The sequence below is a fragment of the Crinia signifera genome, chromosome 5 (assembly GCF_055691185.1).
Source record: "Crinia signifera chromosome 5, ASM5569118v1, whole genome shotgun sequence".
NCBI lineage: Eukaryota > Metazoa > Chordata > Amphibia > Anura > Myobatrachidae > Crinia > Crinia signifera.
Window position 1 is genome coordinate 305,522,243 of NC_139221.1, and position 24,562 is coordinate 305,546,804.

At 45.4% G+C, this 24,562-nt stretch overlaps 1 protein-coding gene across 1 annotated transcript in view; it reads right to left on the bottom strand.

Moving 5' to 3' along the window:
• The window catches only part of VPS50 (VPS50 subunit of EARP/GARPII complex), a 198,191-nt gene that overhangs the window by 17,963 nt on the left and 155,666 nt on the right, over positions 1-24,562 (bottom strand). Inside the window, exons 18-22 of the mRNA XM_083189450.1 lie at positions 19,879-20,055; positions 16,919-17,037; positions 14,202-14,308; positions 10,192-10,313; positions 8,397-8,477 (exon numbers count right to left, since the gene is read on the bottom strand). Coding sequence (XP_083045576.1) covers positions 8,397-8,477; positions 10,192-10,313; positions 14,202-14,308; positions 16,919-17,037; positions 19,879-20,055 — 606 coding nt within the window. The remainder of the gene's footprint in view (positions 1-8,396; positions 8,478-10,191; positions 10,314-14,201; positions 14,309-16,918; positions 17,038-19,878; positions 20,056-24,562) is intronic.

Genomic DNA, 24,562 nt, shown 5'->3' on the forward strand with positions numbered 1-24,562 from the left:
AGATCTATTGAAAAGCAATATAGGAATTCGCAACATTTAAGCACAAAATATCTCTTCCTTAAATTAAACAGGGGGAAAAGTGCCAAGATAAAGCATATAGGAAGCATGAGCACCCTACAATAATTTTGTTTGGGGAGCAGGGGTCATTGATATTTTAAACTATATTTCTTTCTTCATCTTTTTTCATATTTTAAATATTTCACCTTTTTAATGAATAAAAATAAAAGTTAAATCTTAAAAATAAACATTGTGACTTTCAGTGCACCTACAATATACTTACTTTTCTTGTAAAAATGTGTGTCTTTGCTTAAGTAGTAGGTGGCACCTCCTTTTTGAAAAATAAAGGGGAATTTCCCCAGAAAATACTCATATTGGAGGAGATAGGACAGTCTCACGAATATAAAAGACTGGTGCAGGAATCATTCTCTGTTACTGAACCTGACTCAGCTACTGTATGCAGGGTCCGTGCACGGTATGTTGGGTCGCATCAATATTTTTCAGAGGATGCATAGCCATGCCTCTCTGATTTGGTCTCACCCCCTTTGTATGCAATACTAAGAGGGTGAAACCAAGTCAGAGAGGCGTGGCTATGCAATGCCGATATTTATGCAACTCTGCAATTATTGGTCGCAAAGATACCACAATACCACCCACAGGTGTAGATGTATGAAGCAGTGATAAGGGGGGGGGGGGGGGGGGGAGTGATAAAGTGCCTGGTACTTTATCACCAGCCAATCAGCTCCTGACAATTAAGTTACAGTTTGAGTTTAAGTTAGTAGCTGATTGGCCAGTGATAAAGTACCAGGCACTTTAGCACTTCTCCTCCCTTAATCACTGCTTCATCACTGGGGGGGGGGGGGGTTAGAGACCATAGGGGCTCAGGTAGTCCATGTTCCAATCCACTGCATGGCGGTTGCCAATCAGGACCATGGCCATGCTATGAGATACTGAGAAAATGTGATTAAACTGCATTAGGGGAATAAAGGTGATCATTTCAAAGAAACTAATCTTTGATGCAGATGTTTATACTGTATTTTACAGTCATTGAGCATATATGGGCTTTGAAATGATTTATTCGTACTGTAGTAGGAATACTAGAGATCAGGGATGACCAGAGACAAGGACATAGGAATGAGACAGTTATAGGTGAGAGCCTATAGATTACTCGGACATGACTGTACTGGATTATACTAGCCCAGCTGCACTGTAAGTTCATATGTCAATAGGACAAGCAGAATTACATGTTCCATGTGCCATATGGTGACAAGTCAGAGCGGCAATTACACCAGAGTGGAGAGTTCTAGAAGTAATGTGGAGCCTCCTCTGACTATAGGGAGACAACATTCCGTAATGAGGAGAATTGGGGACAGTATTACAATCTTAGGGTCTGATTCAGTGGCGTAACAATGGGCTCGCAGACCCCGTGGTCGCGGAGGGGGGGGGGTGGTGCTGTTTAAGTGCGGGGGTCTGCGGGGCTATTGTAATGCCGCTGTGCTGCAGCTGGGACCGCAATTTAGATAGTTACACCACTGGTCTGATTCACACCAATCGAGACAGCTGTAATTTTTGCAGATGGACAAAACCATGCTGCACTGCAGGTGGGGCAGATGTAAAATGTACAGAGAGAGAGAGAGTTAGATTTGGGTGGGGTGTGTTCAAACTGAAATCTAAATTACAGTGCAAGAATAAAGCAGACAGTATTTTTCCTGCATAGAAACAAAATACCCCCCCCCCCCCCATGTAACTCTCTCTGCACATGTTACATCTGCCTTACCTGCAGTGCAGCATGGTTTTGTTCATCTGCAAAAATTGCAGCCATGCTGATAGGTCTGAATCAGGCCCTTAGTAACAGACTGAAAACCAAAGGAAAACCAAGGAGAAAGGAAGCTGAGCAATGTCACATCACTGAGGAACTTCATTCCTATTGCCTATGGCACATTTCCCATGCAGGGGTGTTTTATATTCAGCGCATGTGTTTCTAAAACACAGAAATACAAATGGTAATCACTGAGCATAAATTGATTGCGGCGAGAGGTGGGAGACTGGCAGGAGAGGCACTTGTACACGGAGCAGGCGAGGCGCTGTAAGTGTGCGATCAGCTTCTTGCCTAAGTACACTTCATCTGTGAAAGATGATTGTGTTTATCGACTGAGACCTGTAACTAACTCGCTTTCTGGAGGACCAATATGAGGTACAAGTACTCTAATCTGCAATATTATCAAATAGAACTACAATCCAAATATCAGCAGACCATACAAATTAGCTGGACTGCTGCCGAGTTTTTAAAATTAGGATTGCCGGAGAACGGAGCCAGGGGCACACTCGAGTGGAGAGACGCTTGGTGAGAAGGCAGACGCGGGCGTGGCTTGTGACACCCGCGTCTGCCTCTCACCAAGCGTCTCTCCACTCGAGCGTGCCCCTGGCTCCGTTCTCCGGCGATCCTGCGGCGCAATCCAGCGTCTCTGCATCCCTTGGATTCGGTGTGTTTGGAGGTCCCCAGTGGAGCAGTTTGCCACGCCCGCGTCTGCCTCTCACCAAGTGTCTCTCCACTCGAGTGTGCCCCTGGCTCCGTTCTCCGGCGATCCTGCGGCGCAATCCAGCGTCTCTGCATCCCTTGGATTCGGTGTGTTTGGAGGTCCCCAGTGGAGCAGTTTGCCTTGGTATCTGTATACATCTCATGTGGTAATCAGCCCACAGTGTTGATTATTTTGGTACGAGCACTTGCTTTTTTAAACCTGGAGTAATTGTAGGTCTCCTCAATAAACCTCGTTTACCTGCACCATGGAGCGCACCTTTCTCCTCTGTTTTTTTCTAGAAATATATATATATATATATATATATATATATATATATATATATATATATATATACATACACACACACACACACACACGAAGAATATATAGAGAGAGCTAAAGTATGCCACCACCTGTTTTTAACCAGTTTTTCATGTATACCACAGTGTATGCAATTTATCGTGAAATACACAATTCTTTTATTAAAATTCCTCACTTAAAATTCCATGATTGTCTTTATTCATTGCCCAACGCGTTTCGTCTTTAAAAAGACTTAATCAGGGGTTTTTTACACAACAAAAAAGAAATGATGTGAACAATGTGGTTAGTACTACTCTTTTCAGAGGTGTCACAATAATGGGTTAAAACGTTCCATTGAACAAAATATAGGACCACTGCCTTATGGAGAGTATGTCATTCTGTAGCCCAACAGCAAACAATTTGGATTGAAAAAAAAAAAAGGCCCAGATGTATTAGTAACTTGTCATATAGACATTTGAGTTGGGCGAAACTTTTCCCAATAAAAAGTGGTTGGTAGGGTCGACACCCTAAAAAACGTCAGGGCCTGAAACAATGTGTCAGTTAGGAAATCTTCCAGCAGACAGAGTCGGTAGATTTCCTAACTGACACATTGTTTCAGGCCCTGACGTTTTTAGGGTGTCGACCCTACCTACCACTTTTTATTGGGAAAAGTTTTGCATGTGCTACGCCCACATTTACCAAGAGTCATTTCCTGTAACATCATTTGAGGGTGTGTGGTCATTCCTAATAGGCTTTGGAATTGCCAGATTAGCCCCTCCCCTCGAATACCCCTGGCTGTCAATTAGACAGAGGCTGTCTCATTCTTTAGATGCGATTACAGAAAAGTCCTGCGTGATCGCAATTTCCGTGTAATCAGGAAACTACATGCTACTCGTCGCTTATTGCAGGGGTGCCCTGGGTTGGTGGTCAATGATCAATTCAAATAGTTTATATTTAATGTAATATACAAAACCAGTGCTTATGGCTGCCAATTCTAAAATATGTGGACAAACATAAGTGAATCTTATCCCTCACCTCATAATTGAACCTAAAGACCGCCATTCATTAGCGCGATATGGCTACTGTTTTTTTTTTTGTTTTTTTTTTTTTAAAAACACTTTTGTTTTAGAAAATGAAAATTGAGAGAATGTGTTACAGTACATTCAGTTATGTGGAATAGACATTAAACATTGCAGAATATTACAAAGAGGCAAGGAGTTACAGATAATAAACCAATATCAAAGCAGACTGGCGAAATGGCTACTATTTCTGCGATTCCAACGCATTGCTGCGACGGATAGCATGAAAAGTGACACATCGCATGTCATTTTCCTGCGATTATGTTGTGAGGTGGGTTCTCGCGCGCCTCGCAACGCAGTCGCAGACCACATACAATGTATCATATGCGATCCTGCCCCCGGGAACCGCCGGGTGAGTTTGAGGGGTATGCAATATCTCACCCTAGTGGATGGGGGCCTTAGGGATGACATATAAAACACAATTTACTTAATTTAATATTTTACTTTAAAATTTGTAAGTAAGAAATGTTTGGCCTTGGGGTGCCGTTAAAAAAATGCTGATGCTTTGAGGTGCCATGTTCAGGGACCACTGGCTTATGGGATCAGTAGTGATTAGGCCATTGTCTGAAAATTCCCAAGGATAAGATTATTTTATTTATGTATTCTTCTTAACGGCCTCTACCCCTTTCACACTGCACAAGTAACCCGGGTGGACCACAGGTTGTTGGGCAGTGTGAACGAGTAACCCGGGTCGAGTGACCCGGGTCCTGTTAACTGCTATGGAGGAGGCAGCAGCATCACCTCAATGTTACCGTCTCCCCCGACCCTGGATGATGTCAATAAGCCGGGTCACTGTGAGCAGCTAAACACTGCAAATGCCGGGTCGCTCCCGGGATGGACATGTGTCCATATCCCTGGTGCGACCTGGCATTGGTGATGTGAACAGGATATAATACTGTAGGATCACTAAAGTTTCCATGTAAAATCATCAGCTTAAAAACACGTCCGTGATATCTACGTTAATGTGAAAGTATTTCCACATACTGTGGGCCAGATGTACTAAGCTTTAAAAGTGATAAAATGGAGAGTGAAAAACAACCAGCCAATCAGCTCCTGCCTGACATGTTTCAAACACAGCCTGTGACATGACAGGTAGTAGCTGATTGGCTGGTGGTTTATCACTCTCCATTTTATCACTATTGAAGTTTAGTGCATCTGGCCCTGTGTAAGGTGGATGCAGAGACTGCAAAATATCCGACTCACACCAGACCCGGGGTTCCCATTCCTGCATATAGATCCTGGCATCCAGGTATGCAGACTGCTAAGGTGGCTTCCCGTGGGCAATGTGGGCCAGTCTCTAGACATAAGGTCACATAAAACCTATGAGATACGCAATAAACTCATGTGTTTCTGCTTATTCAGGAAGTGGACTCAGCTGTGCAAATACCAACCTCCCAGGCGCAACGCAACATTGCATAACGACAGCTGCATATCCCGCTTACATTACACAAATGCTGCTGTGAAAGCATATGCTAGCATTTGTCACAGATCCTATACAGGACTTTAAGCCTTATGAGCTTTAACTGAGCAAATCTAACAGTATTCCATCAAATCCAGCAGAAGAAAATAAAAGGCATTTCCACTGAACACTTCATTGTAAAGCAATAAACATGCAGGGTACAGCCGCAGAACCTTTAATGCGCTGAGCTTTATTACTGCAGGGTACGTTCTAGAGCTTCTCCTACTGGACTTTCAGAAGGAAGCGTGTTTGTAAATCGTGTAAAATGAAAACCACCATCCATAGAGATTGCATGTAACCGCGCATTTATATATAAACTATTTATATTCCTCGGGAAACTAATACTACACATAAAAAGTAAGTAGAGATGAGAACTATGGGGACAGTCGTATGTCTCAGCAATTACATAATTTGTTAAGTAGGGGTCAGGCTGTACAAATCCGGTAACCACATGCCCCTCCCACCCAGCAGTAAACCCCTTTTACATAAAGAAACCGTTCTGCAAAAAGTATTGTAGTCAAAGCAGTAACCAATCATTTTAAGATGCTCATTATATGAAACGTCTCGTTATGTAGTATTATTAATTTATTTATAGTTTCTTATATAGCGCAGCAGATTCCATTACGCTTTATCACTTGATCCTTGATGAAGCCGCCGTGATAAGTTGGCGGGGAAACGCGTCGGTCCATAACAGACCTCTGCTCTTAAGGACTAGCCGGCCGGCCTCCTTCTCCAGCTGAATCCTACCTGCATTTTTTTTTTAAACGGAGCTTGCTTTATCCCCCACCATCCGGGACACAGGTTTGAGGAAACTAACTGTGGGAGCATTTCTGTATATTCCTGTATGCCATTGGAATTGGTTATTTGGGAACCTGTAAATATTACACTGGCTGCATGCGAAAATTTAGTTTTTTTTTTCTGGAGAATTGACTTAATCAAGTTGGAATTAACCCATGGCAGGATTAACCCTAACCCACTAATACTTAGGGTACTGTTCATGCTTTGTTTTTAGATTCTGAGCTTATCTCCATCACCTCGGGGGGGGGGGGGGGGTTATATACCTATATACCCATTTTTAATGTGTGGTATCGGCCGGTACCTTATGAAATCCATTTTTTGATATTTTATGGTTTATCAATTTTTTTCTTTGTGTGTCTATTTATTTATATATATATATATTTTTTGTATGTTTATAAAACAATATATGTTTTTTTTTTTAAACTTTGAACTGGCTATTTCTTCGGTCTAAAAACCCGAGCGCTTTCTTTTTTTGTCTGCGCTTTACAATTGTAAACAGTGATAAAACAACCTGGGTAACAACAGACAGACTTGGAGGTAGGAGAGCCCTGCTCGCAAGCTTACAATCTATAGGGATATAGGAGGGAAACACAAGGACAGGCACCAGTAATAGCATAGTTTGAAGGTCCGGAGGGGAAGCTATATAATACATAAGTGCCTCAGAGGGTTATGCGTGTGGTAAATAAATATGATAGGCTTGCCTGAAGAGGTGCGTTTTCAGGGAACACTTGAAAGTTTGGAGGCTAGCAGAGTCTTTTTGTGCGTGGAAGGGCATTCCATAGGATGGGAGCAGCCCGATGAAAGTCCTGTAATAGTGAATGGGAGCTGGTGATCCGTGCAAAAGAGAGACGCAGATCTTGTGCAGAGCGGAGTGGTCGAGATGGGAGATATTTTATGATAAGTAGAGAGATATAAGCTGGTGCAGTATGGTGAATAGCTTTATATGCTAGCAGAAGGGTTTTATATTGAATACGGTAATATACAGGCAACCAATGGAGGGACTGGCAGAGCGGATCAGCAGACGATGAGCGTCTTGCTAGGAAGATCAGCCTAGCAGCAGCATTTAGAATGGATTGCCGTGGCGAGAATCTGTTCTTGGGAAGACCAGTTAGGAGACTATTAAAATAATCAATGCAGGATATAATGAGTGCATGGATAAGAGATTTAGTAGTGTCCTGTGTGAGATAGGGTCGTATTTTGGATATGTTTTTTAGATGCATGTAACAAGATTTTGAGACAGATTGAATGAGGGAATAAAGGACAGTTTAGAGTCAAGGATGACCCCTAGTCAACGAGCTTGTGGGGTAGGGTGTAGAGTTAACAACAGTGATGGAGATCTGAGGATGGTAACTGTTCTTGGCTGGTGGAAATATAAGTAATTCAGTTTTGGAAATATGGAGTTTGAGGTGGTGTCACGATCCGATCAAGTGATGGATCAAATAAATTATACCTCCTGTTATTATTATGTGTGCGATCAATGGATTTCTTGTATTCTGCGTGTGAACTGTTGGTAACCCAAAGGGAGGATGCTATGATATTGGTTCTGGATTCCCTTAGAGTGACTATCTGTAGAGTTCTCTGAAGTTAAGGTCTGAGACCCCTCATAAATCAGATTGGGGGGTTAGATCAACATGGTCCTGAAGAGAGGTCAGAGATGTTTTCTCCCCTCAAGTACAAATCTCATATCAGTCTTGGGGCCTATCTGTTGCTTCCAGGAACGAGAACGCAAGACAGCAGGTCACAGTGACAAAGGCAAAGGCAACACAATGTTAAGGCCCCCCATACATGTTAGGTAGCTCCTTGGGAGAGCTAACTGAGATTTGACACTTGATGTGGCATTTTTTTACATGCGATAAATCACATGTGATTTATCACATGTAAGCCCGGGGACCGGCAGATGGCAGACTGGCCGGCCACTGATTAGCTGAGCGAGCTCTCTCGGCCAACCAGCCGCCCAGTGTATTGAATAGGATTTTTAAATTCTCCCCGCAACTCGCTGCATCATGGATCCTGCTCCCGGAACACAGGACCCCATCTGCTGCATGGTATCAGATGCGCCTGATTGCAGGGTGCAGCCCCTCCGAAGCGCACTGGAAAGCGATTTGGGCCAATGTCACCCGATTTCTTGTCCCGGTCCGCCAGAATCAGGTGAAATCAGGTTCAAATCGCATAGTGTATGGGGGCCTTTACTGTTCAGATTGATCACACAAGATCTGCAGACTCAATGTGTGACTGTACACTTACCAGGTCAATGAGGCCTTCCTGAATTCTGCTCAGTGTTGTCCTGAGTCTGCTGCTACTCAGACCAAGTCCGGTGGATTCATACTGTGTGACAATGAGAGAAAAGAATGATCTTGTGCTATAGTTACAGAATACACAGCAGCACTGACAGGAGCACAGTACAACCAACGCCTGACAGGCTATACACTGACATCACTGGGGGCCTGTATAGAGGCCTTTTAGCCAGTGAACGGAGCTTTTGCGGACAATGCTGCACCCATCCTTGGCTGCTAATGAGGAATCCTGCCACAGTGGGGACCTATAGCCACTGGTGGTTGGGAGGGTTAGGTTTCTGTGGATCGATTATCATAAGGGGGCTTGGGGGGGTAATGCTGCCGGAAATCTACTGCAGCTATGGGTGGTGCTGGGTGATTTTACAATGGGGAACTATGGAAATTGTGGGTGGAGGATACAAATGTACACAAATGCAGTTATGATTGCGATTTTGTAGGCTACAGAGTTGCTAATGTTGGCAAGTGATGCTGCCCCCAAGGAATGAAATGAGATACCCATTGGAGCCACTGCAACCTCACTGGCGATTGCGTACACATCTGCAGCCTACATGCAATGGAGAACATCAAGGGTAATTCTATAGCTACACAGACTGGTTGCGCAGTAGCGACGCTGCCGCCATGTTTCTCTGCATACATGATCGCAGCTGACTGTATATACACGACCCAAAAACGGCAGTGAGACACCGGGATTTTTACAGCTACTCCCCATTAACACCGCAAAAACATTCCTCCGTGCCAATCACTGTCCCATTACATCCTCAATGCGAGCACGATTGCAGTGGTGCCTGCGCAGCGCGATCATGATGCAGTCTGACGGAAATTGCTGTGTTGCGTGAACATCGGCATTGTGCACAAACAGGAATTAGGCCCATATTGTTTTACAATTTATTTTAAATCCATTTACTGTATAAAAATACATTCAACACTGAATAAAATAAACAGTTTTTTTGAGTTTAAATGTAATAGGCTCCGAATTCCGTCGATGTCCAGGATTTCATACGAACTTGGACCGTTTTTTAAAGGGGCAATCATTTACAAGGCAAAACCCTTCTTTGTAAATGATTGTTCCTTTAATAAAAATCCGAGTCCAGCTGGCATTCCACAGAGCGGCCAATCATGGACGCTCTTACATCCAGCCCTAAATGTTTAAAGATATAAAAGTCAGGGTGTGGATCGTTTGGTCTACACCAACTAGGTCGACAAGCATTGGGTCCACATGGGTGAAGGCCGACATGGGTGAAGGCCGACATGGGTGAAGGCCGACATGGGTGAAGGCCGACATGGGTGAAGGCCGACACAAGCATTAGGTCGACACAAGCATTAGGTCGACACAAGCATTAGGTCGACACAGGTTTTTTTACTGTCTTTTGACCTGAATGTCGACATTGACAGTTTGAAGTGCACCACTTCGCTTGTGATGCTTCGAGCACGGTGCCTCGATACGCTCGGCCCCCTATTTTATTCTCCCACCAAGCCCTAGTGGATGGTAGGGCATAAAATACCGCCTGTCGGCATATGTCGGCTCAAATAACAGTGAAAAACCCCATGTCGAGCTAGCCCATGTCGACCCAATGCTTGTGTCGACCTAATGTCATGTCTACCTAGACCCATGTCGACCTTGCTGCCTGTTGACCTAATGGTGTTGACACAATGCTTGTCGACCTAGTTGGTGTAGACCTAATGACCGTATCCCAAAAGTCACGTAAAGAAATGACTATACAATGCTGCAAGCCCCCACTACTTACCCCCTCGTTCCTCCCGAAGAACGTGTACACAGCGTACAGGTAGTAATCGAAGAGCTGGGACATGCAGTGAATGACATCAAAGGCGATGGGCTTCAGGATCGTCATCATCTGCAAGTATTTCCCTTTACAGAATAGAAAATCACAATATTACAAACGGTGTCAGATCTCTAAAGGTCCATACACACTGGGTGACTATGCCCAGCGTATATGGACAGCGATGATCGCATTCATCGCTGGGGGAAAAGCCACTCCGTGTATACACACTGAGCGGCTTTCCCCCTGCCCAGCAAAGCCGCCCTGAAAGCTGCACATCTGCTGGTAATACCAGCGGATGAACGGCTTTCCCGGCGATGATGCGGGATTGGGCAGCAGCGTTCATTGCCGGGCCATACACACTGGGCGGCTTTGAGCTGTTTTGTGCGACTTTCAGCTTTAAGAGGTAGACGGTCACGTGGCACAAGCCCGTCTCTTCTACACACTTCAAGACCGAGGAGAGTGACAATTACGCAATTATAATCTTCTAGACAGGATGAAAACATTAATAAGATGCGGAAGACAAACAAGAGGTTACTTGAAGGCCCTTCAGAGGCTTCTTATCTACTAGTAAACAAAGTACTTTACACATGTTATACAAGGCACAAGTGGAAGGTGCATACACATTAGCCGATTTTGAGTGTGGTTTTCATGTTTTGAGCTACTTTGAGCTGAAAATTTCCTAGTGTGTATGGCCGGCCGATAAGCGGTGATGGCTGATGCGTGCTCCCGCATCATCACAGGCCAACGCCACCCATTGGCCTGATTTACAGATTCACAGATTACCAGAAAATCGCTGGGCTGGGTGAAAAACCCTTTACGCATACGGCCATTAATACCACTGGCAGCATGCCACTCTCTGAGCACCTGGGTTATTGCCGGGGTCTGGATCGCCCATCTTAAGTCCATCTCGGGCCACATCAAGGGGCATGGATCATTAGGTCACCAGCAAGTAGGTCGACAAGCAGTAGGTTGACGCCACTAGGTCGACATGGCTTAAGGTCGACATGCGTTAAGGTCAACATGGTCATTAGGTCGACATGGGTAAGGTGGACAGGGTCATAATGTCGACCTGGCTAAAGTCAACATTGAAAATGTCGACTTTTTTTTTCACACGAATGTCGACACAGTCAACATAAACACTAAAACGTAGCACCACGTCCCCTCGCCAAGCTTCAGGCAAGGTAGATCGCTACGCTCAACACACTATTTTATTCTCCCACCACGCCCTAGTGGATGGTAGGGCAGGAAATACTGCCTGTCGATCTTCCCCGTCGACCTAACCCATGTCGACCTACTTGGTGGGGTTATCAAGGGTTATTCCCAGTTTGGCTGCAGTGTGGAAGGCAGACTTGGGACATATATAAAAGGCTGCTGATTGGCAGAAACATACAAACAGCAACAACCCGGGACCATCTGGTGGTAATGGCAGGGGAGTAGAGACAGAGGCGGGGCCAAGGTAAGGCAGGGGGGTGGCCTAATTACAGAAAACCATGGACATGCCCTCTTTTTAAAAAAACTCAAAAATAATACTGCCTGGGGCAGACCTATAGGGGGCGCAATCAGTGTGCAGAGGACTGCTGTAGGTCAGCCGTGGCAGCGTCCCCAGAGCCATGCAGCCCAGCACACAGCAGCGAGATTGATAAGGAGAGAAAGGCTGTTGCCTCTCTCAACCAGGAGCGTAATTAGTACACACTCCCCCACCCTCTCAGCACTATGGGAAAGGGGTAAGTACTGTATATCTGAAGCCTCAGCTCCTAACAATGTCCAGTATGCCGGGTCAGAGCTGGTGGCTTCTTATTGTGAGTATCACGGCTGAAAGATAAGAGGGGATAATAATGGGTACTGGACGCTTATATTATGATGTGTGTGTGTGTGTGGTGATATAGCTCAGCCCCAGCAGCTGTGTCCAAGGAGTACATCTAAGATGGGAGTTCTATTTAAGATGGGATGTTACCCATAGAAACCAAGCAGAACCTATTACTTGTTTAGCACCTTCTAGAACAGGCCTGGACAACATGTGGTTCTCCGTCGGTTGTAAAACTACAAGTCCATGCATGCCTTGCACCAGTTTTTCAATTCAAGGATGCAAAAACTGTGGCAAGGCATGCTGGGATGTGTAGTTTCACAACAGCTGGTGAGCCTGTTCTAAAAGAACATAGAATCTGATTGGTTGCCGATAGCAACATCCCATATTTAATAGAACTTCCATCTACGTAAATTACCCCCATGTCAATTTAAGGCGGTTTTTTTTTAGACATTTTAATTTAAAGTAGACAAAATTAATGCATCAAAAGTCATTTGAATTATATTCCTGATTTTCAAGGATTCAGACTCAGTCGCACAGACACAGAAGTGTCTCACAACAAATTAATTAAGACCCCGCAGTCTTGTGAAGCGGTTCAGTCACATTGCATTGCGAACTAGCAGAGTGACAACTATTCTCAGTGCAAGCAGAACCGCACAGGCCCCGGCGCGCCAAGGCAGGGGGATGTTTGGCATGACTGCAGCATTAGTGTATGAGGACGCCACTGTACATGGACCACGAGAGAGACCCAACATAGGGACAGTCTTTACATAAGGCGCGTGCTGCTTGAATTGCACTTAGAAAGTCACATTAAAGCCAAAGTGCATTCCATTGTAAGAAGCATCCTGGCCGGTAGATTACCAGAGAACCAGGGAACGACGTTATTATGTTAATGGCAGACTACTAGCAAAAACAGTCGAGAAAGAAAATGCATCTCTAACAATCTAACAAAGCATTTTTCTACAGAAGGAGCCAGACTGATCTCCGTAACAGATTATCAATCAAATCTTCTTTGAGAAAATATATACTGCTGTGTACAAGCCTCATCCGCATACAATGTACGCCTAGATGCTGAAGATGAATGTGACCGATCCTCATTAGTCACCAGCATTATGCCGACTCTCTATATACAATTTACACAAACACTAATCGGCCTTCTAGCACTTTGTGCTCTAAAAATTATATAAAGCAAAATGTTCACAACACAGGCTTAGTATTCACCAGGTGTAAAGAGCCACGTAGCTCTATTATATGGGGGATAAATGGTTCTCTGGAAAATGGGAACTGTAAGGAGAACATAACCAACCAGGGCCGCCATCAGGGGGGTGCTATGGGGACAACTGTCCGAGACCTGACTGTCTTGACAGAGGGTAGAGCCGGGGACGCTCTACCCCCACAGCCCGCAGCACCACCTTGACAAACAGCTGCGCCCCGCCGTTGGTCCTCCGCAACCTGCCAAACAGACAAAGCCTCCCTCCGCACTTTATTAGTGACAGCCACCTGTTGCCCGCTGCCTGGTGATGTTCAAACAGGCAGTGCAGTGGGCAGCAGTAAAACCATCCATCCTGAGGAGCGGTGAGTGGACAGCAGCATACCCGCTGTCGGTAATTAATTATTGCAGTACTCACAGCAAGGAGAGGGGGAGGGGGGGGGGGGGGGTGCCTATTTTGTCAGTCCCGGGCACCACAATTTCTGATGGCAGCCCTGTAACCAACTCAAGGTGGTGCAAAGATGGACAAACTCATTAACAAGGTCATCAGTTGCCAATGGAAGAAAGGTTACTACAGGAGAATAGGAAGATCGCACCTTACTGAGCCAAACAGAATAAGAGCCACAATGCCTGAGGCGCAGCACGCTCCAGGAATAGAATTACACGACTTTATGAGGTAAAAAATCCTTCAAAATATGAAAAATCAATTCAGTCAGCAAACATGGCTTCATTTAAATGTCAGCAGCAAACCCCGCCATCTCCCCCCCTAAATGACAGAGCTTGTTCAGAATAATAACTGCAACAAGATGGAACAGTAATTTACATTTTCTAATTCAATTATGAAAGTGAAATGTGTTTGCATTACCTGTCACCGCTGTGCGAGAACATTTCACAATTACACGGCATCATTTATCAGGAAGAGTCGTGGGGGATAATTCATCGGGAATGAGGCCTACTTACCCACAAGCCTGATTACGTTCAGAGTAGTGTTGGTCAGGATGGGAGCGTTCACCTTGTTCAGGCTGTAATCCGACCGCTTCCGGCTTCTCAGGGTCTCTCTTGAAACGCTTCATTGAAACATAAGTGTAAGAGAGAAAGAAAATGAGCAAAAAGTGTAAAAATGACTAAATACCGATATTGGTAGGTGACCATACAGCAGGCATTAGAGATGTGCGATTCGGTTTTGAATGATGATTATAGATGGGACCCCTCTCATTCAGGGGCTCAATCCCGGGGTATGGTATCCGCCAGCTGCCGCCAGAAGGGGATGCGTGCGCACGAGATGCACGCGCATCCCCTTCAACCGGAGCTCCCACCGGGTCCCCGCCGCCTTGTTGCCGTCCCCCACCTCCCCACTCCCCCCCCCAACCCTGCCCGTCTCCCTGAAGCAGAGACCGTCAGGATTCCCGTCCCCCTGCCGACGGGGAACTGGGACACGCGTCCCAGTCAGATGTAGCGTCCGCTCGCCAGTGGCGGTGGTCTGACGAGCCCCAGCACTGAATGAGCGGCGCTAAATCTGTATTTATAAATTTGGGGAGAACAAACAACATATTTCCATCACACAAATCTAATGTAAACTCAAAATGATTATCAGAGTAACTGATATATTCAAATAACTGGCTGACATGGGAGCTTAGTGTGAGGTAAATGTAGGAGTATGGGTCACAGGGTCGACAAAAAGAAAGGTCGACTTGCATTTTGTCAACCACTGAAGGTCAACATGGGGTTAGGTCGACAGTGTAATTATGCCGACACAAGAATTATGTCAACACAATCTTTGAGGTCACCCATAAAAGGTTGACATGGGGGTTTCCCCCTTTTTTTTTTAGTCCGAATGTCGACATGGACAAAAAAAAAAGTGCACCGTGTCCCCTCGCATGGCTTGCTATTTTCTACTCTCACCATGCGCTAGCGGCTGACTTAACTGGTAAATAAATAAATGGCTAACTGGTGACAATGTTGCCCCTGGGTCAAAAGCAACCATTAGCCAGCACAGGACTCTTTGAAGCAGTCATTCAGCCTTCAGTGTATGTAGGAGTTACACAATCACAGCTCAAATGCTCTCAATGTATTCACTGGAAGCACAAGGCACAATAGAGGTTTACCGGTGCTACGCTTTTATCACAATCTAGAAATTAAACAATAACCGTCTTCTGGATAGAAGCCATGGAACAGGATGTGAATTTAAGCGTAAAATATGTATTTTCGGGTCCCGCTAACATCATGCAGACTGATTGCGGATACAAATATCTGAGGTGTTTATTGTTAAAGGCACAGTAACCCAAAAATCTGCCTATATCATTTTAATAAATCAGCTCTAAAAAGATACATCTATTGAAACTGTGGGTGGAAATGGTATTCTGTGACGGCAGCGGATAGCCTATTGCCAGCCAAACTGTGGCACCCCCATTGTCCCTGTAGTTGTATAAAACCGGCTTCTATTTATTATGTGAGTAGATTTACCAACTGTCAGTTTATAGCAAACATTGATGATCAGTGCCTTTGATTGGTAGTTTTAGAAAGTTTTATAGGGAGGTGGAGAGTCTGCGGGAGAGAGGTAGAGAATTCCAGAGAAAGGGAACAGCACGTGAGAAGTCCGCGAGGTAGGGTGGGTGGAAGTAAACCGCAGGCAGAAGAGGTGGTGTGCATTAGCAGAGGGAAGAGGATGGACGGGAGGTATCAAATGGTATCAAAAGGACTCTGTACAGCCTGCAGACTGGTGGAATAATTTATCTGGGGCAGGGCCAGTAACATCATAGTGAGAGCACACGTCAGTACAGCACTGTGAGTATTCTAATGCTAGGAATGGTTGGCAATATGTAAGCAGTAATGCCCCTCCACTGGCCCTGTGATCAATCTAATCCTGACTGACAAGCCATTGCTCTAGCTGACAATGTTGCTGTGCTATGTTCGGCAACAGACCAGGGGTAAGAAACGTGTGGCACTTCAGCTGCTGTGGAACTACACAACCCAGCATGCCCTGCAGTTTCTCTAGCAACAAAACTGGGGCAGGGGAAATGCTGGAATGTGTAGCCATACAGCAGCTGGGGGGTAACATGCCACCTACCATTGGTTTACCCTTTATCCAATTACCAATTGCATATGTCGGACAGCTGCTTAATATTTCGGACAGAGCATTGTATCTCCCCCCCCCCCGGCCACTTTATGGGTGAGATGAAATTTTCTTGTGCACGTCGTTAAGAACAGTGGAATACGGATCTTGGTACAGGATGAGAAAAGCCATGAACTTCATTGATCTGAACAGAGCACAGGTTCGGAAACTCGGTCCTCAGAACCTCACACAGCGAATGTTCTCCAGGTCTCCTCACAGAATCGCAAGTGAAATAATTAACTCCACCTGTGGATCTTTTAAAAAGTGTCACTGAGTAATGAATGCACCAGCCGGCTGAAAACGAGAACTGTGTGGGAGTTTTAAAGACCGAGTTTGAGAACCCATGTAATAAAATAATAGAATGAAACTAAACCCTGCTTACGGTATATATATATATATATACATTCACTCAATGCTAGTGATACCACTAAATACAATATAAACCAAGGGTCTGGTAATGTGCACTCAGGGTCCCTACTAATATAAGCACGCCACTGGCAGGAGGGGACACAGGCCTAATGCCTACAGAGATACAACATACACCTACAGCACAAGGTGCAGTCACCTTTTAGACGGAGCATCCCCTGTCTGCTCATCCACATAATCCCTCTTCAGCTCCTCAGGAACATCACTGTCACTGTCATATTCCTGATAAGCACTTTTCTCCAGCTCATCGGATTCATACTGCGAAGAAGAGAGAGAGAGGTTTCATTCATCTCTTCCCCCCGTCATCTAGGAGGCTTATTTAATCAAACACAGCGGGTTTCTGCAGTGCATTAGGGGAATATACTAATCCTATGTCCCCGACTAATACACAGGAGATAGATTATTATATTACTGATATACTCACATACAGGACATTGTGATGGCCACTACTAGGTATTCAGCGTGAGTGTTTGTGCATTTGTATTGCTATACTTGTGGGGACATATAAACCTGCGAGGACCAATGAGGGAACTTGTAAGTGGTTGGCTCCGGTGCAAAAATATAATTTGGGCCCCACTCCAACCCAAGTTCACAATATGTCACACAGCAGTGAATGACGGGGAGAGGAAGGGTGAGAGTCTAAAGGTGTGTACACATTAGATGATCAAATAAACTATATGTACGATAACGATGATTGTTATGACATTGTCGTGCATTTTGTCTAATGTGTATGTACTATATCACTAGACATATTGGCTCCCATCGGTGGTTATTGATGTCCTCCACCGTCTGTACATGCAGAACAGCGGAGGATATGTCTAGCGAGACCCATGCTCTAGCGAGAGATGATGCCAGCTATCCCGACAGGTCCTGTCGCCAACAAATCCGCTGAGTAGACATTATTGTCTTATATGTATCTAGCTTAAGGTAGGGGGAAGCAGAGGGTGACAGTGGAAAGCAGGTAAGTAAAGGAGGGCAGGGGGAGCAGTGGGTAACACGGCGAGGCAGAGGGTGACAGTGGAAAGCAGGGGTGGTAAGGAGGGCAGGGGTAGCCAGTGGGCGACAGTTAGAAGCAGAGGGTGACAGTGGAAAGCAGGTAAGTAAAGGAGGGCAGGGGGAGCCAGTGGGTAACAGGGAGAGGCAGAGGGTGACAGTGGAAAGCAGGGGGGTAAGGAGGCAGCGTAAGGCAGTGGGAGGCAGAGGGTGAAGGGGAGCAGTGGGTGGCAGAAGTACAAGGTGCATGTATCTTGGTGGAGGCAGGAACACAGTGGTCTCTGCTCTATGGCATGGGCAATGTTCAGTGTATCAGAAAAAATGTACAGCGGTTTATTAACTAGAGGAAGTATATGGATGTGTGAAATCGTGCTGATAGGTGGCAGGACTCCTCTATTAGCTGGCACAGAATAGGTCAGCCTTGTAGCCCTAAGGTAAGAGTCTGGTCAGCAGTAGGCCCTTTAGTCCTCGCGGGCCCCAGTGCAAAGCTCCTGCTGCACCAATGGTAGTTCAGCCTTACTTCCTAATCCTTGGACAATACTCTATAATGTACACACTGTTTCTTAACTGAGGCAACAGAGCCTCCTGCTGTAATTAATGTGTTATTTCTTATACTCATAATTGAGGCAACAGCGCCATCTACTGTTTTTTTTTTTTTGGGACTGAAATTCTGAAATAGTTTAGTAAGGAGTCCTGCAACCTATATAAACCAATAACCTCAGCTAAGTATACCAATAAATTAATCTTTAACATTCAAGTTGTTTGTTGAAGTACTTTTCTAGGAACCCACCCATTAGAGCAGTGATTTTCAACCTTTTTACTTTGCGGCACACTAAATAAGATTTTAAAATTGGCAAGGCACACCATAAGATCCCCACATGAAAAAACACATTGGCACCCACCGGGAAAAAAAAAAACCCCATTAACCCCCCATATAAATATCGGTACTTGTTTCCTAGCAAAGCGCCCATCGCATCAAAGGCCATAAGGCATACGATGGTATGCGATGTGATGTTAATTTTAAATTGTATACCATGTGCCCCCTATAAGATAATTAATTGTATAAGCACCGTAATGGGGGCTTATAATGTTAAAAGCACCCCCACGCCACCCCCACTATCAACGCCAACCCGAAGCGTGGCGAGCGCCGAGAGCCCGCGAGGGGCGTCGGTACGCGTCCTCCAACCTTTTCATACCCCCACTATGGAGTTGATGTTATATAGTGTGGCGAGCGCAGCGAGCCCCGCGGAATACATGTAAAGTAATACGCGTCCCCTCGTGGGGGTCGCTGCGCTCGCCACACTATATACAATCAACTCCACGTCGACGTGGATAGTGGGGGTATGAAAAGGTCGGAGGACGCGTACCGCCGCCCCTTGCGGGCTCGCTGCGCTCGCCACGCTTCGGTTTGGCGTTGATAATGGGGGTGGCGTGGGGGTGCATTTAACATTGTAAGCCCCCATTAGGGTGCTTATACAATTTAAAATCGCATTGCATCGGGTGTATGGCATGCAATGCGATTCTATGTCGTACGACTTAATATCGTGGGCGCCGTGCTAGGAAACAAGTACCTAAATATCAATCACACTGGTTCCCACAAAAATAAAATACATTGGCCCTTTACATGAAAAGAAGGAACCAGTAAATAACAGTTGAACTGGTGGTGGCTGTAAACTGGTTTGGGCATCTCTAGATCTGGGGGCACACTTGAGAACAGCTCAAGGCACACTAGTGTGCCACGGCACAGTAGTGGAAAAACACTGCATTAGAGTGATGCAAGAGGGATCGAGGTTTCCATGCACTGCACCTAGAATGCAATGTGCGTTCTAAGCTAAGCATTACCGTACACTAAGCGGCTGTACTGGAATTTTAGCAAAGCTGAGATCTGCGTGGCGCAGTGAGAGGGAAAGCCGCAGGTCTACGGGGAGATCTGCAAAACAAATACACCAGCTGCACAGCACATATGGCCCCGTGCTGCTCTATAAGGTACAAGTAAGACTGTGGCATAACAAACACAACAACAGAGCTCATTAGTGTTGTAGGAAACATGGCTTGTGTTAGACTGACAGATGGTATCGATCACCACAGGTATATAGACGTTCTTACCCCATTGGCAGCTAGTACGTCCTCGGCTTCATCATCCTTCATGGGAGATTGTATCTCAAAGGGATTGCCTTCACTGGTGTACTGCGCAAACAGGGACATGGCGGCGGAATCCGTCGCTGATGCTTGCTTACTGGGTGACATGGATGGGGAGCGGGACTGCCCCAAACACTTAAACTCCTGCGGGGGGAGGAGGAAAAGAACATTCGTTCAGCGGATAAACTACAAAGTTTAAACAATTCTTCTACGCAGGGATTTTTTTTTTATTGATCAAGAACAGCGATGTCCGTGGGTGACCAGCCGCGAGGGCGAGACCAGGTAACGAGTGCTGTGGATGTAACGCTATTTCATATGAACCCATTAGAACTGTGTACGACAGCTTAGCAAACAGGGCTGAATCGGGCCATACATGCACTTACACACCTACCATGATTGCCATACCACCAGGTACAAATACTATTGGGCTTTCCTTTTTAATGCTTGCACCTGGTTACACAGGTGACAGCAATCATCGATTGAGAGGCAAGTCCGGGAGTAGTACATCCTGTACCTGGTGGATGGGTTCATTTTTGACCGGTTGGAATAGTAGATCAAGTTCTCTGCCATGTTGCTTGTTGAGTTTCCCTTGGATCTCAGACACGCTAGAGAAGACATGACCAAGCTACACTTATCATCCCATGCTGCTGAAAGTACATGTATTCCATTAAAGAGGGGAACCAGTAGACCGAGAGATCCCCATCAGGGCACAGAAAACAGTTGCTCCCTAGTAGAACAACCAACCTGTTTAACCAGACAAGCTCAGGGAATCCAGAAACCTCCCGTGCAGAAGAAGGGCACCGCGTGTGATCTTGCAGAACGAGATCTGCCCGGACCGGTCACCAATGGACTTGTATGTAAACCAACGGCTCTGCATAAGACTCTTAGGGGTCTATCTACTAAGCATTGGGAAGAGATAAAAGTACCAGCCAATCAGCTCTTAACTGCCAGATTAGCGGCTGTGTATGAAAAAGATAATAACTGGATGGCCGATACTTTCTCTCTCTCCAAGGCTTAAGGTTTGTACACGCTGGTAAATTTAAAAGCCGATATATAAATGGACCATCGGCCAGTGTGTACCATCGATATATCTGTAAACGGCGTTCATAGATATATGGCGTAGGCTCTGCAACACAACCGATGACCAATATATCTAAAGATACAGATGGGGCGCCTCTCAGCCAGCGCCGGGGCTCGCCAGATTGCCCCCGCTGACGAGATGGCGCTCCATCTGACTGCACGCACGCGCGTCCCAGTTTTCGGGCAGCGGGGGGGGCGCGAACCCTGTCCCTCTCCACTTCAGGGAGATGAGCAGGGTTAGGGGGGGAGCGGGGAGGTGGGAGCGGGTGCCGGAGACCGTCGGGGAGCTCCGTAGTAAGGGGACGCACACGCGTCCCCTTCCGATGGCTGGCGATCCGACCACCAACCCCTGCAAGAATGAAGGGCGCACCATCTGTATATCAGAGCATCATTCTGTGTGTACGGGCGATCCGTAGGAACCACCGGGGATTGAGAGCTCAAGGGGCGGGCTCATACAAATGCACCAGCCCAGTTTTGATGTCACAATGGATCGGACAGTGTGTATAAAGAATACACTGCCCGATCCGTCTGAAAATATATCTGCAGATCAATTGAACTGCAGATAGATCTACTAGTGTGTACCCAGCTTTAGTACATAGACCCCTAATTGAGCCCCTTTATGTTTACACTGCTTGAAGTAGACATACAAGAATCAAGGGAGCAGTAATTCAGAACAATACATTATATAAAGGGTAGTGACATCACAGGCATGTACCCAATTAATTAAACAACATTTTGCAGTTCTACCTCTCAAGCCTTCAGTTTTGTATAATATTAACTCTGATGCAGTTTTATCCTGAGAACATAAATTAGGACAGTTAAAGACCACTTTGTTTTGATGTCACAGATTCTCATTTTAATATGAGCATAGAATCTTCCAGCATGTACAGGGCGGAGAATGAAAACACCTGTTTCCCCAGCATCTCGTCTTCTAATTGACTTATTATTGGAGCAGCCGGACATGCATTGTATGATGTAGGAATCATTAGAGCAAACCGCGCTGTCCAACGTCCAATTTATGTATTCATCTTCTCAGTATTATGCGAAAGCAAGATGTGATAAACAGGAATGAAGGAGGTGAAGGTAGGTGATGCGATTATTCATGTGTCAGCCTACGTCGTAACCGCGGATGTTGTTCCCGAATCACTAACTCCACTAATGATCCGGCTATTGGCCATCTGGCCAGCGGGCAATGAGACGCTGGGTGTTACAGGAGAAGGAGGCCAGGGTTCTGGCCGGAAAGAAAAATATACGTCTCTTTTCTCTACTCACTACATGCTGAATCCATTCCGGGTAATAAAGGAAAATAAACCCTGAATACGGAAATGTTTAACGTTCCAACATTTATTCAGGAGGACGTTAGTATATTTCTTTTATGATACAGTAACATGTGTGTATGAAACCTGGCTGCACAATTAGGCTTTATAGGAACGTAAGCAAAAGGCCCTGTAGGACCATTCCTGCCGTGGTGTACGGTCGTTAGGTTGACACTATAAAAGGTCGACATACACTGGGTTGTACAGCAGGGGTCGTTTAAGCGGATCCTCGTCGGATTCTGGGCAAACATTGAATACGGCGAGGGGGTTGGACGGCGAGGATGGCTTTTCCTCGCCGAAAGTAAGCCATCCTCGCTGTACAAACCCCCCTCGCCACGGCATTGAATACACCTCAATGAGTTCAACTAACAAGGACTTATAGAGAGAAAAAGGGAGGATCAAAAACAGAACCTTGGGTGACACCAACTGTTAGTGGAAGTGTGTGTGTGTTGGGGGGGGGGGGGGTAATGGATACTCTCACGTCATAGGGAACTAACACTGGGTACACCCTAAACCACGGCATTGGGGGCGAAGGACCCGGTGGTGAGGTTGGCATTAGCAACTGTATATACACTTGTCAATGGCGCGGCGAGCAGGGTGAAGATGATAAAATTACAGAAACAAACAAACAGAAAAATGTCAATGGTTACGGTGACATTCAAAAGGAGCCTCGTTGCGTCATAGTAAATGAATATTGGGTACTTGTTTCCTAGCACGGCGCCCATCGCATCGTATACCATAAGCCTTACAATAGTATGCGATGCGACGCGATGTCCCCCGATGTTATACAATTTAAAATTGTATACCATTGTATATGGCATACAAGGCGATGGTATACAATTTTAAATTGTATAAGCACCCCAATGGGTGCTTTCAATGTTAAATGGCCCCCTATAAGATTATTAATTGTATAAGCACCGTAATGGGTGCTTACAATGTTAAAAGCACCCCCAGGACACCCCCACTATCAACGTCAACCCGAAGCGTGGCGAGCGAAACGAGCCCACGAGGGGTGGCGGTACGCATCCTCCGACCTTTTCATACCCCCACCATCCACGGCGGCGAGGAGTTGATTTTAGATAGTGTGGCGAGCGCAACGAGCCACCGGGACGCCAGGGACGCGGAATACATGTAAAGTAATACGCGTCCCCTCGCCATGCTTCGGGCTCGGTGGCTCGCCACACTATATAAAATCAACTCCACGCCGACGTGGATAGTGGGGGTATGAAAAGGTCGGAGGACGCGTACCGCTGCGCTCGCCACACTTCGGGTTGCCATTGATAGTGGCGGTGGCATGGGGGTGCATTTAACATTGTAAGCACCTATTAAGGTGCTTATACAATTAAAAATCCCATTAGGGTGCTTATACAATTTAAAATCGCATCGCATTGTATGCCATATACAATGGTATACAATTTTAAATTGAATACAATGCCATACGACTGAATATCGTGGGCGCCGTGCTAGGAAACAAGTACCGAATATTGTCATTACACACCAGCACTGTGACTGGCTGGAAGCACTGCTGGGACATACTGTAGGAGCCAGAGCCAGGGAAATCCTGCTGAGAACAGCAATAATAGGAGTATAGTATATATAAACCCTGCCTCCCAATGTGACTTTGTGGTCCAGTATGATATATGATCCATCATCGGTTCTCCATAAACCTGATTAAAGTCCCTGGTACAAGGACAGTCTTCAATGCATTTACTGTATATTAATTCCCCTGTAGTGAGTTCCAGAGCATTTGTAAAGCCCACATACAGTATATATATATATATATATATATATATATATATATATATATATATATGTGACAGACATTTCAGCATTTCCTAATAGAATAATTTACTTCTAGCATAACAGCTAAACGTACATCCAATAAACATCTAACACCAACAATAGCAATGTACACACATTTTATTAGATGGATTTACATGATGTAAATCCTAAAACGGTATCAATAATTAATAATGGAAATTAATATATTCTCCTACGTCTTCCTTTGCCCAGCAGAGTCCGGTTCTAAATCCATTACTCTCGATGACAGTCTAATTTTACAAGTAACCTTAATCCCTTGACTAAGTCCTTGATCTATGAAGCATTCTATTTGGCAAAAATACATTGAAAGTCACCGTTTACAAATATGTATCATTAATATTGTTCATTCTAGTGTCCTTCATCTTTCAAAGGGTTGGGATCATTGGGTCGACCATAAGATGGTCAACAGTCACTAGGTCAACACTTAGGTCGAC